Source organism: Lolium rigidum, chromosome 4 (assembly GCF_022539505.1).
Source record: "Lolium rigidum isolate FL_2022 chromosome 4, APGP_CSIRO_Lrig_0.1, whole genome shotgun sequence".
Lineage (NCBI taxonomy): Eukaryota > Viridiplantae > Streptophyta > Magnoliopsida > Poales > Poaceae > Lolium > Lolium rigidum.
Window position 1 is genome coordinate 26,069,676 of NC_061511.1, and position 14,560 is coordinate 26,084,235.

Sequence of the window (14,560 nt, forward strand, 5' to 3'; positions counted from 1 at the left end):
TTGAGAATCGAACGAAACGACAACCTCGAAAAAAGCCAACTCCCGCAATAGGTACGCCACGGAAGATATGTACTTAAATTTTTGATTACTAATGTGATACTTAACACAATGCATTTTTTGTGTACAGCTACTCCGTCCAGCAATGAAGTTGAAATTCCGCAAGACTCTACTGCCTTAACAGCGGAACACATTGCAGCAAGCAGAGATTTTTGTTCAACTATGTTGCAAGAGTGAGGAAAATGGGAAAAAAATTATCTACAAAAATGATATTGGCGTCACGTTGACATCACAACGGCTTAAAGTGGTTCTAGACCATAAATGGTGTACAGATGATGTAAGTATATTGCTGACGATTCAACTGTGCACATACTTTTAATGTATGAATTATGCACATGTATGTTTGTGTGTTAACTAGACCAAACCTTTGTTTTTCAGGTTATCGATGCTTACATTGGAGATTTGTCTCGTCGTGTTGGGGATGATCGGTACTTATGTGCAGCGTGGAGGTCATCATTCCTGCTAGAAGCACATCGCAAGGGCCACAAAACTAAAAAAAATAATAAGAACAATGATCACCTAGCTGTAAGAACTGGAACCATTCAACGAGTTATCGACGAATATTTTAGGCGGGAGAAGGTAAAGTATTCCATCAATATGACAAAATTTAGTAGTAATACTAATTTACATTGCATGTACTAACAATTTTGCCTGTGACACAGGCATATTTTCCAGTTAACATATCGAACAATCACTGGAGTACCGTGATCATGCACACACCCAAGCAAGAATTCCAAGTTCTTGACTCATTATTTCCATTAAGTGTGACCATAGACACTGTCAGGGCTCTGGTACTCGTTTCTTCTACTACATAGTGTCTTCAAATTGCATGCGTACACAAACATCTAATTATCTATATTTGTATAGAGACAACAAATTTCTGCTGACATCCAAGAGTACAACAAATCTACATCTGGATTTTTCCCTGATGTGATATCTTGGAACATAAAATCATACGATATGCCGCAGCAAAAAAATGGGTCAGTACATGCAAACTACAACTAAAAACTTATTACGTTACTATTGCATGTACTAACTCAATGAACCGAATTAATTGTGCAGCAATTCATGTGGCTTATTTGTTCTTCAATGCATGGAACATTGGGATGGAGATAAATGGAATAAAGAAATATCACAGGTACTGATATTCTACATGCTGACCAAACACCTTTGTTCCGTGGTACATAAAATGAATAAACGATGCCTATTGTTTGCAGGAGATGATAAACGGATCAAGGAACCTCATTAACGCACAGATAGTTCTAGCAACTTCAAATCTGTTAGAGACGGTGAAATCGAAGGTTGTCCGGATCTCCAAGAGATTTACTAAGTAGATAAAGCTGCAATGATCATAGGTTGGGTTTTAGTCCCGTAGAAGGTTTCCCAACTTGTGTCAATCTCGGCTTCTGTGAATCTATATGTATGACATTTAAATACGGTTGGCAAGTACTGTGATTGTGTGATTTTAAGTATTCATCTATATATTAAGCTACTACTGTGATTGATCTACTAGTGTGATTGATCTATATATTAAGCTACTAGTGTTACACAAGTTAATTTGTTACGAAAATTTCAACAGCACTTACATGACAAAGCATCAACCATAGTAGCATGGACAGACCATCTGTAATTCAGCCTGGCCTTGCGCCCAAGTACAAAAAGCCACCTCAATTGTGGCTACGGTTTCAAAAAACCACCATCTTTCATATTTTTGACACACTACCTTTGTAATGTACATACTGCTACATATTCAATCCATTATAACAAATTGGCAAACAATGTAGCTACTAAACCATGCATTTCATAAGGAGTAACCAACACAACAGTTATTTCATAGAACAACACTTAGTACTTGGTCCACACAGTAGATCTCTCCACACAGTGATACAACATATACATAGTACTTGGTTCAGTTACACAAATATCAGAGATAGAACATCTACTACATTTATTACATCAACATACTGGCATGCTTCACTCCCAACTTGCACAAATCTCTTGTATGGCCTTCATCTTCTTCAGGTTTCTATCTCTAATATTGAAGAGATCTGCAACGTAATACTCCAGCTTCTTCTTCTCCTCCTTTAGAGTGGCAATCTGCAGCTCTGCCTTCTCCTTCATAACCTTCTCAAGTTCGAGCAGCAGATTTTGGAACCATTGCTTCTTGATCACTACTCGAGTTACCAAGTTGTTTATGCAGTTCAAGGTTTTTCTTTTCCAACTCCCTCTTCTCAAGCACTAGCTGGTAATTGGCGGTAGCATACTCTACATTACCAGAGATTCTGGTTTCCTTTTCCTCCTCAAATGAATGCCACAACTGGAGCAATGCATGTTTGAGAGATTGTGGCCACTCGTGATCCACCCAAAATACTGTCTCACAAATATTTTCCTGATAATTATTTTTATTCCAAAATTTAGTACAAGTGTTCATGAAACAATGTGGCTCAAAAATATGGTGCTAAATATGACACAAGGTTTTCTATTGCTACATCCATGCACAACACAAGAACTGTCACAACATTTTCTAAATGCACAAGGATTTGTAAATGCACAAGATATTGAAGAGATGTTCCTACATTGCATCCACAGCCCAAGAACCTCCGGCCCGTGTTCGTCCCCTCGAATGCCACATACTTGTGGCACGGCAAGTGATGGTGGCAGCGCTCCGGACCAACATGAACACCGGCGTAATCCGGGTCATACATGGTCTCCGGGACCTAAATCACAAGATAAAATGCAACCATCGAATACAACGAGTAAATCAACTAATTCCCAAATTTTACCAAACCCTAACCCTAGCTCAACACGTACCCGAGACGTTGGACTCAGATCGGCTCCATGTGCGAACTCAGAGAGCAGACTGTCTTGGCTGCTGCTCTCACCGTCGTTCCACGACGGCATGGCGGCGGCGTTCCTGCGGCGGCGGACGTGCGACGGCGGCGGACGGGAGAAGGGGAGAAAAGAACAGAACGACCCCAACGAACGGGCCGGCCGGGTCGTTTTGACCTATCTCCGTTGCCACGTCAGCTTGACTACGGACCCCACCTGTCAGTTTGATGCTTAAACCGCTAAACCGAGCTCATTTCGCGAATTGGTGGGTATCTGTCACGCTGTTAGATCAAACTGTAGGTTTTCTGTCAAAAATATGAAAGGCGTTGCTGTTTTTAAACACTAGCCGCAATTGCCGTGGGTTTTTGTAATTATCTCCTTTAAAACCCATGTCACCATTCCAACTCCACCTTCATATAACAGATCTTTAAATAACATAACTTTAAAACCATGGTCTGCCAACATTTTGTATGCATCAAAATTGTGAAATATCATCAGCATCAAATAATGTAGTAATAGCACCATCAAAATATCAGTATCATCAAAAATATTCAAATACAACACATAATGAGCAATGACTACAGCTTCATATAGCCAATGACTACATAAAACATATCGGCATGCCAACTGAATCTTCATAATGTCGTGCCAAGTTCGTCCATCAAAATAAGTCATTCATCATCCTGACCTCCTAACATATGCGCAACATGCCTGCAATTAACAATACGAGATGATAAAGTAAATAACTAAAGTATAAAATGATGCATAAATATTTGATCGCCACGAAAAATTTATACTCACCTAGGATTGAGGTCACACTTCAAGCTACGTTTGGTGTGTCCGGCCTTTTTGCATCTGGTACATCGAATCCCCCTACCCCGCTCGTCATACGATAATGGCCTTCCATTCATTGTCACGGGTCCTTGTCCATCATCTCTACGCTTTCGTTTCTTAGGCGCACCTCGAGGAGCAACTTGAGCAGGGTCACCCAATTCATTTACATTAGTATTCAGCGAGTTTGTGGGACGGTTGGGTACATTATCATACTCCATCTTGTTTGAAATAATGTCAGCATAAAATGCCTTGGTCCGCTCGAACAACAGTGGATCTTTGTATGCAACTTGCAATGCTTCAGCTTGTAACACATTCAACTCCGTAAATCTTTGTCGCTCCTCCGCTACGGGAAAACCCCAATCAAATTCTCCTCAAATTGGTTACTGGTACAGGTGATGTCTGTGAACTGATGCAGTCATCTTTTGCCTCCGTCTCTCTAATGCGCACTATAGCATTCTCGTAGTGCAAAATCAAATCCACTAGTGTCATACCGTAGTCTAGGTGTAGGTGAAGACATGAGTTAAGACTTTCACTTCGCTGATTGCTTTTCATACCAAGCCAGAACCCCTCAGATAGGTACGCCGCTGCCCATAATCTCCTCTTCTTGTACATTCTTTTCAGCCACGTCCGTGTTTTCTCCGTCTGCCATTTCCGGATAAAAGCGTGCCATCTTTCCTCGAATATATCCGGTGTGGTCGTGTAATACAACGGAGCCCGAAACTCACTCAACGACTTGAAACTTAGGTGCCGAGCCATGTTCTTTTCAATGTGCCATGAACAAATACGGTGCGACCGCTCCGGAAACACACTTCGAATAGCTCTAATCATCGCACTATCGGCATCGGTGATTATTGACTTGGGTTTCTGCTGCAACATAGCTTTCAAAAAAGTCTTCGAGTAACCATACATACGTGCTTTCCTTCTCATCCGATAAGATGGCACACGCAAAAACTGTCGTCCTCCGGTGATTGTTAATTCCAACAAACGGAACAAATGGCATACCATATCGGTTCATCTTATATGTACTATCGAACACAAGTACGTCTCCATAATCATTGTAATCCTGCCGGGACTGAGCATCACACCAGAACAAGCTTTTCAAACGACCTTTACTATCAACGTCATACTCAAAAAAAAAAAATCAGCAAACTTCTTCCTCCGGTTCTCCATCATGGCAATGGCTGAGCTAGCATCACCACCTGCAAGTAACTTTCTCTTCTCCCTGCAGCACATGTTGTACAAGTCCTTCCTCGTAAACCCAACAGTGGTGTACCGACCATACTTGCTGAGGAAGGTATCCATGATCACATGCTTCCTAACCCCAGCTGCTGCCAATGCTAATATCTCCGCTTTCTGGAAATCTTTTATCCTCCTATGTGACCATAAAAATGGGCTCTCGCTCGGTTCCGCACACTTATGACCGTGCTTGTAAACAAATTTTGCAACTCGCCAAACCCCGAACCTCTATCAAGCTTCACATCCAACTCCGCTTTACAATTGCAACGTGACAAAGGTCTCAACCTACGAGTGCGGTTGTCCATAGTCAGAAACTTGCTGTTACGTTTTCCTTCCCGAGAACACACAAACCGCCTTCCGCGAACTATTTTGTTAGCACCCTTAGTCTCTTTGAACTTGAACTTTCTTACACTGAATCCCTCTTGTCGAGCATATCCATTATAAAAAGTATATGCAGCTGCCTCAGACACAAAGGTCTTCTCCATTACTTCCCAGTAAAACTTTCTCTTTTCTTCTGTATCACTCTCATCTTCATCCTCCGATCCATTCTTTTTCTTACCAACTGATTTCACCTGCATGCACAATTGGATAACATTTAAAACAATTTTTTTAACGCCATGGCCGCGAGTCATACAACGAATAAATTCATAAATCTTACATGTCTTCTTCTAACAGGTTCTTCTATAGTCTCCAAGTCTGAATCACCGTAATAGTCGTAAGAAGAATTATCGCCAACTAAGACCTGACCAAACAAGAAATATTAACGGCCATGTCACCACTATATAAAATGCATTGTTCAGTTATTAAATATAAATTAAACATACATATCACCTAATAAAATTAAAATGCATACCTCATCAACAAAACCACAGTCCAATCTCTCGTCATCAGTTGCCTCCTCCAGAACATCACTCTGAATCTAATTCATTTTAAACCATGTCAACATCAATTCACATTAGCAGACATTCCATAGTTTTATGCAATCACACAATTATTACTACAAACTCACATTATCAGTGTCAACATCTTCTTCTTGCTCTACATTATCATCTTCTACATCAACACCATCTGCATCCATCTATTAGCAAAAATATGCACAATCAGTATTTAACTACTTACATGCAAGTACTAAATAAAACTAGTACTTCCGTTTCACTCACACTTTCGTCGACATCATCGTCTCCCAAACTTTGTTCATCTTCACGAGGTGCATTATAGTTGGCAGACGAAATATTGAATTCCTCTTCATCTGTATTTCCGCTTTCGTACTCCATTGAACTTGCACTCAAATCTGAAACGTCCATCGCCTGTTCAAAGTAACAACCAAAATAAGTACATCTCAAAAAAGGAGCTCGAAACCCAAACCCTAACATCAACCAAATCATGAACATGCAATTACTTTACCTACCACGAACCAACAATGATCCGCCAAACCCTAACGCCGCCTGTAGCAGCAGGAACAACCCGCGTGCGATCCTTGCCCAGCCTCCTCGTCGCCGGATCCACCTCCCGCCTCCACGTCCGACCTTGCACAACCTCCTCGTCGCAGGATCCGCTTCCCGCCTCCACGTCCGACCTTGCCCCAGAATCCTCGTCGCCGGATCCGCCTCCCGCCTCCACGTCCGACCTTGCCCAGACTCCTCGTCGCCGTGCGCTACGCCTTGCCGCCCCAACGTCGTCCTCCCCGCCGTCTCCCTCCCGATGGACGGAACCTTCCAAACCCTAACGAGAGATGAGGCTACGCCTTGCCGTTCCCAACGTCGTCGTCCACCGCCGTCTCCCTCCCGATAGAACCTTTCAAACCCTAAGGAGAACCAGCAATGGCGCACACGCAAGGATTCAAATATTTTCCCCGTAACCACCGCCTATCGCCGGCATCAACTCCACCTGATCGACGTAATTTTCGGGTCCAACTCCGATTCTAATGACGTGGGGCCGGCGGAAACCGTCTTCACCTAAGATACGTACAATATCTACGTGGCATCCGATCATCTATGTGGAAAATGACGTGGAGTATAATTATACGCAACTAATACGGCCCCACCGTCTCGAACGGGTATCCCACCTGAACGTCGTTCACCAGGGGGGGGGACACCGGAGCACACCCCATTCAACCTAACCAGAAAGAGCTGCTGGCACAATGGCCCGACACAAATCGAAAATTACAAAACACATTCAGGTCTATAAGCAATACAGATTGACACTCATGTCACTAAGCAAACCACAGCACTCAATTTGGCAGTTAGGTACACAGATCGCACGATCTATCAGAACTATCCAACTCGATTTTTCACAAGCAGCACATAAGCAGAGGCAGACTGCGGATTGTTGTGGCCGGTGGACTGCGGGGAATCAGCAGGCGCATGCAGGACCATCCGCGCCACCCATGCGGCTTGCAACATATCGCCCACACTAGCCCCGTCCAAGAGGTCCCCGAGCAGTTGAGCACCGACCGAGAGCCACGGGGCCAGCGTTCCTCGCCGTGCAAGCTCAATACTGCTGCCTCTGCCGGGCAGGGAGCATAGATTTGGTAGACTGCGGAATCGGTTTCCAAAACTAATTAGACCCGGATTAGAGCATGTTTAACAGGTCCTGTATTTTTTCGCCCCTTAAAACGTGAGTAGAGGGCCTGTATTCACTTTTCGCCGGCCGAAAACTCGGACGAGCTAGCAGACCCTGTATCCCCACCCCGTAAAACAGAATATTCTGTTTTACGGGGTGGGGATACGGGGTCTGCTAGCTCGTCCGAGTTTTCAACCCCTCAAAACAGGGTTTTTTGACAAATTGGATATTAGAACCAACACAACATTCACATAATAAATGTTTTACATCACACAATAATCATCATAATTATTACAATAATGTTTTTCGGAAATGTCAACAAATGTTCTAATGGAAGAATTAAACAAATAACAAATGTTTCACACATACAACAATAGGAAATGAATGTTTCACACATACAACAATGGAAAATAAATGTAATAACTCATTGGCCATGCAACTGGCAATGGTGATCAATCAGATCTTGGGTGAGCTGGTGATGAGTCTCAGCATTTTCAATGCCTCGATGAGCTGCAAGAAAAGCTTCAATCCGATCTGGGTTCCTCTCGGGCTGCACTCGGGTGCCAACATTGTCCTAGAAACATGGAAAGTTCAAACCTCTTTCATCTTCAATGATCATGTTGTGAAGAATCACACAACATGTCATGATATCAACAAGAGTTTCCTTGTCCCAAAACCTAGCAGGACCCCGGACAATTGCAAACTTTGCTTGCAAGACACCAAAAGCTCTCTCAATATCCTTGCGGCATGCCTCTTGATTTTTGGTGAAGCAAGCTTCCTTTTTTGTCAAAGCCTTGTCCTTTTTCTCTTTTATGGACTTGACAAGGGTTGCATAGTTAGGGCAAATAACATCTGTGAGATAGTACCCCATGGTGTACTCATTGTTCATAACTTTGTAGTTACAAGGTGGAACTTCACCCTTAACTAGTCTTGCAAACAAAGGGGATCTATTCAAGATGTTGATGTCATTGAGTGTCCCCGGCAATCCAAAAAAAGCATGCTAAATCCATAAGTCTTGAGAGGCCACAGCTTCAAGAACAATGGTAGCATCACGGCTTTTGCCACAATACATTCCATGCCATGCTTTTGGACAATTTTTCCATGTCCAATGCATGCAATCCAAACTACCAAGCATCCCCGGCCACCCCTCTTTTCATTGATCTCCATGAGCCTTTTTGTATCTTCCTCATTTGGAGCTCGGAGATACGTCTCTCCATACAACTTGATCACCATCTTGGCAAACATACACACGCAATCCGTGGTTGTTTGCACACCAATGCGACGGTACTCATCGGTATAATCTGCTGGTATACCGTATGCAATAACCCTCATGGCGGCAGATTTTTTTTTTTTGATATGTGATAAATCCCATGATTTGGGCAGCGTTTCTTTTTTGCTTGAAATAATCGCGATTTACCTCGCAATCTTTGACGATTCTCTCGAACAAAGTCCTACGCATTCGGTACCGTCTATGGAAGAGGCGGGGAGGATAGGTCGGTACCTCGGCAAAATAATCTTGCATCAGATGTTCGTGGCCGAGCGCACGGTTCCGCGGAATGCACATACGCCCCATCACGGATCCTTTCCGCTGATCCATAAGCTTGGTGCGGTCCTCCATGTGCTTCATGCCGAACAGGAGCAGCATCATCTCCATCTTGTCGTCGTTGAGCAACTCGTCGATGTCCGAATCGTCGGAATCCGACGAGGACCAATCGGTCGACGTCGCGTCCAAATCCGCCATGTGCACATCCTCCGAAGCCATCTACCACGGTGTACCATACATCAGCCCCAAACACGACCATTTTACCGGCGACAACAAAGAAGAACGCGGCGGAATACTCACCGGCAAAAACGGCGGAGAAGACCGCGGCGGGAGGGCGGCGGCGCGCGCGGAGGGACGCGGATCTTCGGCGGGGGTGCGGCGGAGGTGCGGCGGGCGTCGACGCAGCTCGGCGCGGCTCGGCGGACAGCGGAGGGGCACGGATCTGACGCATTCCGGCGGCGGCGCGCGGGTGGCTGCGTCGGCGCGCGGGAGAAAACGGGTGGGGGGAACTGAAATGTCCGCGCGCGGTTTCGGAAATGGGATACTGGTCTGGCTCTCTATCCCCGCTCCCACCCCGCACAAGTAGGGGGCGAAGACCCGCCCCGTAATCGAAAACTGGAAAAATCGGTGCGGGGGCCGGTTTTACTGGGCGTGCTAGACGGCCGGGTAGAGCCGAAACCCGTATTCCGACGGTTATTATACGGGTTTGCCCCTTTTAAGGGGTCTGTTAGACATGCTCTAAGTACTCACTCACCACAGCACCCACAAAAAGAAGATCGATGATGCATGCAGCCCCCAGCCTAGGTGGGAAGAAGAAGAGAGCGAGAGGGAGAGCGTGCGTTGCCGTAAAGCAAAGATCGATGAGGATCGCCTCCGGCCACCGCAAGAAAAATATCGAGGTGGCTGAGGGCGGTGGTCGCGGCTGCGCGGTCGTGTCTCTCCACGAGTGGCAGCCAATGCATAACCCGCCCGCCGCCGCACGCAATGGATGATGCAGAATCGCCCGGCCGCCGCTCGTGAAGAAGAAACAGGGGAGAAGATGGGGTTAGGCCTTTTTTTTTCAAATTCAAAGTTGTGTATTAATTACTCAACAGGATTACAATCATTCCTAAGAGTATCATGTACAAATGTAGGATTATAGTTGATCCAAATGCATCTCTTTCCATCTCAAAAAAAAAAATACATCTCTTCCTATCAGAACTAGCCGGTCTAGCACGTGGGCAGCCTGGTTGTCAGGCCTTTCTTGAACGGTAGGGAAACCACATTCATTTCTAAGGATTTTTAAAATATTTTTTCATTATTTCCAGAAATAATACTAGATTTCAATATTTTTCACAAATAATACTATTCCGTGCGTTGGCAGTACTATTTGGGACACATGAAACGGGGCAATACGTGGTGTATTAAATAATACTCTTGTCCAGATGCTATTCCGTTTTGGGGCATGGGTTCAATCTGTACTATCCCTATTTTTGGACCCATAGTACACCGTCGGGTTCAAGAACCCCGATAGGAAGTAATTGGGCTCAGTTACCCCGAAATGAAGTAATTGGGGCATAGTTTCCCAATTAGTCATAAGTCCGTGGGCCAGTCGCGGTACAGAGCAGGCAGGCAGACAAGTAATCGGGCTAGGTAATCCCGATAGGGAGATGTCGGGGTAGGGTATCCGTATAGGGAGGTGTCGGGCTAGATCACATTCAATGAATCTTGTCAGGCTGCCGTCGGGGTTCTTGAACCCGAAGGTCTATTATTTGTGAAATTTATCAAAAACAAATATTATTTCTAGAAATAAGAAAATATATTATTAAAAAAATCGCTTTATTTCTACTCCACCCAACTCACCCAACTCAATCAATATCAAGAACATGCCGTGAGCATGTGGGTTTGGCCGAAACCTGGACCATGGTCCATCAGGGGTCGTTCGTCATTCGTCATGTGCCACTGGTCCAACACTATTGGTCCGTCACGCGCACAACGCCCGCTCACCAACAACGCAACAACGCTCGTCTCCGTATGCGGTGACCCAGTTAATTTAATGCACCGCGTATTCCCCCGTTTCATGCATTTTGCGCACATCGTATTCGCGGACGTAACTGACTATTCACACATCCCAAGTGCACGGAATAGCAGTACCGATAACGGGATCATCTGGACCCGTGTCCCAAAACGCCTCTCCAAGCTATGTTGCACGGGCATAGAAAACTAATTTTGTTTGCGAGCATTTATTTTCATGGCAGTGAAGCGAGCATGCTTCTTCTCGGGGTTTCGCTCGTCACGTTCGGCCGACACCTCCTCGTGTGATTTTTGGTCTTTAATCTTGTTCATTGGCTATAAATTATTCATTCCTACGGAAACAAAAATACTCCCACTCCCTCCTGTTTTAGAGTACTCCCTCTAATCCTTTTTTAATTGACTTGAATTTAATACATATAGCATTTTTATAAATGTATTATAATTATTTTAAATTGGAGGGAGTAATAATTTTGGATCGGTTACCTCGATGATGAGCATAGACATTTATGTAGTGGCTAGATGGACTATGACATATTAGTAGATTAGATGCTATACATCTAGCTGCTGTATATTGCTTTTTTACAATGATTTTTTTATCAACATTATGTGATCCTTGAGATATAATAACTTCTTGTTGTACTTTTGCTTGTATGTATCAATTGGTGCAGTCCTCGTGCAGATGCCCTCTTTTCTCATATTGAAAAAGAGTCGTCTTAATTACTCTGTCCACAAATAAATAGACGTGTGGATTTTTTCAAAACATATTATCAAGGGAAGATATAATTATATTAAGAAGATGCAAACCAATATCTCTCTCCTCTTTAATTATTACACCTCCAATAAGCTAAGAACATGTATAAAATAGATGAAACATGTGGTGAATATTTTTGGGTTTGAATTCCGTGCCATGAGAGGGAAAGAATTTTTACTAATTTAGATCTTTCAAAATGCATCGTTTCTTAGCATGTTATCATAGGTAACTATGCGTGTTAAGAAATAACCACCACAATGCATTTAGTGTCGTATCTAAAATGGCTTTGAGCTTATGTATGAATGTGATTGGTTTAGAAATGTATTTTTCCTATGACTGCGAGTAGCTAGTAAGATACAACAATAATCTCTTTTATCATTAATTAGAGTGCCACATCATCACTTTGCCGATGATACCACGCTAAGAGACAAGCATTGGAGAAGGCCTTATTGCATTGAGAAGGTAGAAGTACAGGCAATCCTCTTCGGCTCACGGGTGCATATGAACTCGTTGTGTGAAAATACATTTTGAAGTGTCAAAAACTTGTAAAATAAAATTTTGCATGTATATCTACACATTTTATGTTCATAGACAAGTTTTGAGGGAAAAAATATTTTTTGTGTCTTGTGTAAAAATGATAAATTTTGATGTTCCAACACGACTATGTAGAGGACATGTTTTTGTCTTTTTTACATACCACATAAAATGTTGTTTTCCCACAAAAACTTGTGTACGAACATAGAATGTCATGATGTACACCAGAAATTTTATTTCCAAATTTTTTAGTATTTTTAAAATTATCTTTTATTTATTTTGTATAATAGGTGCATATGCACCTATGAGTCAAAACGTCACCTCCAGTATACTCTTTTAAGGATAAAGTTTGGGAATAAACGCCAGCTTGCTTCACACTATCAATTGGAAAATACATTATATTGTTTCTTCTGAGATAACTTATGTACGCACAACATTCTTTTGGGCAACGGCGAACCTTATGTTTATTAATTAATTTCTTTATCTAGTCTAGTCTTAAGTAAACAAACACTGCACCAGCCGTCCAGCCCAGACCCAGAGCTCAAGCCGGCATTTTGACCCATGGATACGTCTGCTCATGGGCACCCGACCCGAATGGGTAGGGTATGGGTCTCTATGTTCGCCCATGGAAACGACCCATGGACAACCCGATTAGTCGTGAGTCGGACATGGGTATTAGTCTATGCTCACGGGTTGCCCGATGGGTCACCCAATTAATATTACTAATTAAAACAATTGAATTATTTTATATGGTACGTGGGCTATGATACACACTGGCGGAGCTTCATTGAAACAAAACCGGGCCATGGCCCGCCCAGCTCAATTCAAAACACTAAAGAATGAGAGACAAATTGGCCCATAAAAGAAAAAAAAATGCCTTTCTTTGGGCTGGCCCGCCCAAAAATCTGGCCGAAGCTCCGCTACTGATGATACACATATATTATACATGTAGACAGTATACATCGTTTACACACAAAGCTCTTGTATCCAGACACCAAATATGTGCATATTAGTACTACTTGCAGTCACAAAGCCATGAACGGGAATACACCACTCTTCATCCTGGTAGCCCAACAATGTGCCGATGTGTTCTAAATATTTGGTTGCGTCAAACTCTCCATTTTTTGTACCCGATGGGTTGCCCGATAGGGTCGGGTTGCCAGATGGGTTTGGGCATGGGTCTAGGGTCGTGGGTCACGGGTGTGCCCAATAAGGATGATAGGCATGAGTCTAGTTTAGATTGACCTGACCAAACCCAATCAATTGCTAGCCTTACCCAGAGCCAACTCATCCACGACCAGAAAGGATGAGATTTATATTTGCAAACGCGAGAGCAAACATGGCTACCACCACAATGTCGGAAAAAAAACATGGCTACGACCCCTTGCCTATTGTGTCCAGATTGATGGATCACATGCGGAACAAACTAAGTTGACCTCGCTTAACTTGCGCCCCGTGACTCTTTTTTTTTTTGAACAGGAGAAGGGTCCAAGGGACCCGAAGCTTCATTTAACTCGGCAGGTTACATATTACAAGCAAGACCCAGAAAGAAAAAGAATTACACAGCAGTCCTTGATTTTTGCGAAAAGGACCTCGCATAAATTCTGGAAACGCGATCAGATCCTTCTCTGCCGGCACCATTGTTGACCTTGCAGCGACGGCCACCTTCTCCACTCCGGGGACGAAACCACTTGGAGTGGAGGCGGCGCTGAGCGCCGTGCTGAAGGCAGGAAATCCTCCAACGCTGGAGGAAGAGAGATCCTGTGAGTACCAACTCAACAGGCGTGGAGTGGCCCCATCGGCCGGAAAAAGCAACGGCGATGAAAGCCGCCGCTTGAGGACCTCCGCCAGGGAAGCTTTGCCGTCTTCTCCGCCACCTCCAGATCCTGCCGTTTCCCAATCTTGGTCGCCACCACAACTACCAAAACCGAGAGAAACAACGACATCCAGGGGTAGCACCACCAGGAACCACCACCTTGTCGGAGAAGAAAGAAAGGCGCCGCGTTGCTTTCCCCCCTCGCCTCCACGGCTGGCCAGAAGAAGCAACCACGCACCTTTAACTCCGCCGTACCACCTCTCCCCCTCACCACCATGGCCGGCCAGGAGAAGCTTCACAGCGCAGATCTTTCTCACCACTTGGTGGCCATCAGCCTCTGCTTTATTTTGAGGAGCGGTGCTCCAATCCTCTGCTTCATGCTCCA

General features: G+C 44.1%; 1 protein-coding gene across 1 annotated transcript; it reads right to left on the bottom strand.

Annotated features, from left to right (window-relative positions):
• Positions 1-2,031: 2,031 nt before the first annotated feature.
• On the bottom strand, positions 2,032-6,271 carry LOC124646782. The gene is made up of 6 exons (XM_047186843.1): positions 6,117-6,271; positions 5,966-6,034; positions 5,810-5,875; positions 5,615-5,698; positions 5,171-5,528; positions 2,032-2,228 (listed from the first exon to the last, which is right to left on the bottom strand). The coding sequence occupies exons 1-6, from the start codon at positions 6,258-6,260 to the stop codon at positions 2,032-2,034; spliced, it is 918 nt and encodes a 305-aa protein (XP_047042799.1). The 5' UTR covers positions 6,261-6,271.
• Positions 6,272-14,560: the final 8,289 nt, after the last annotated feature.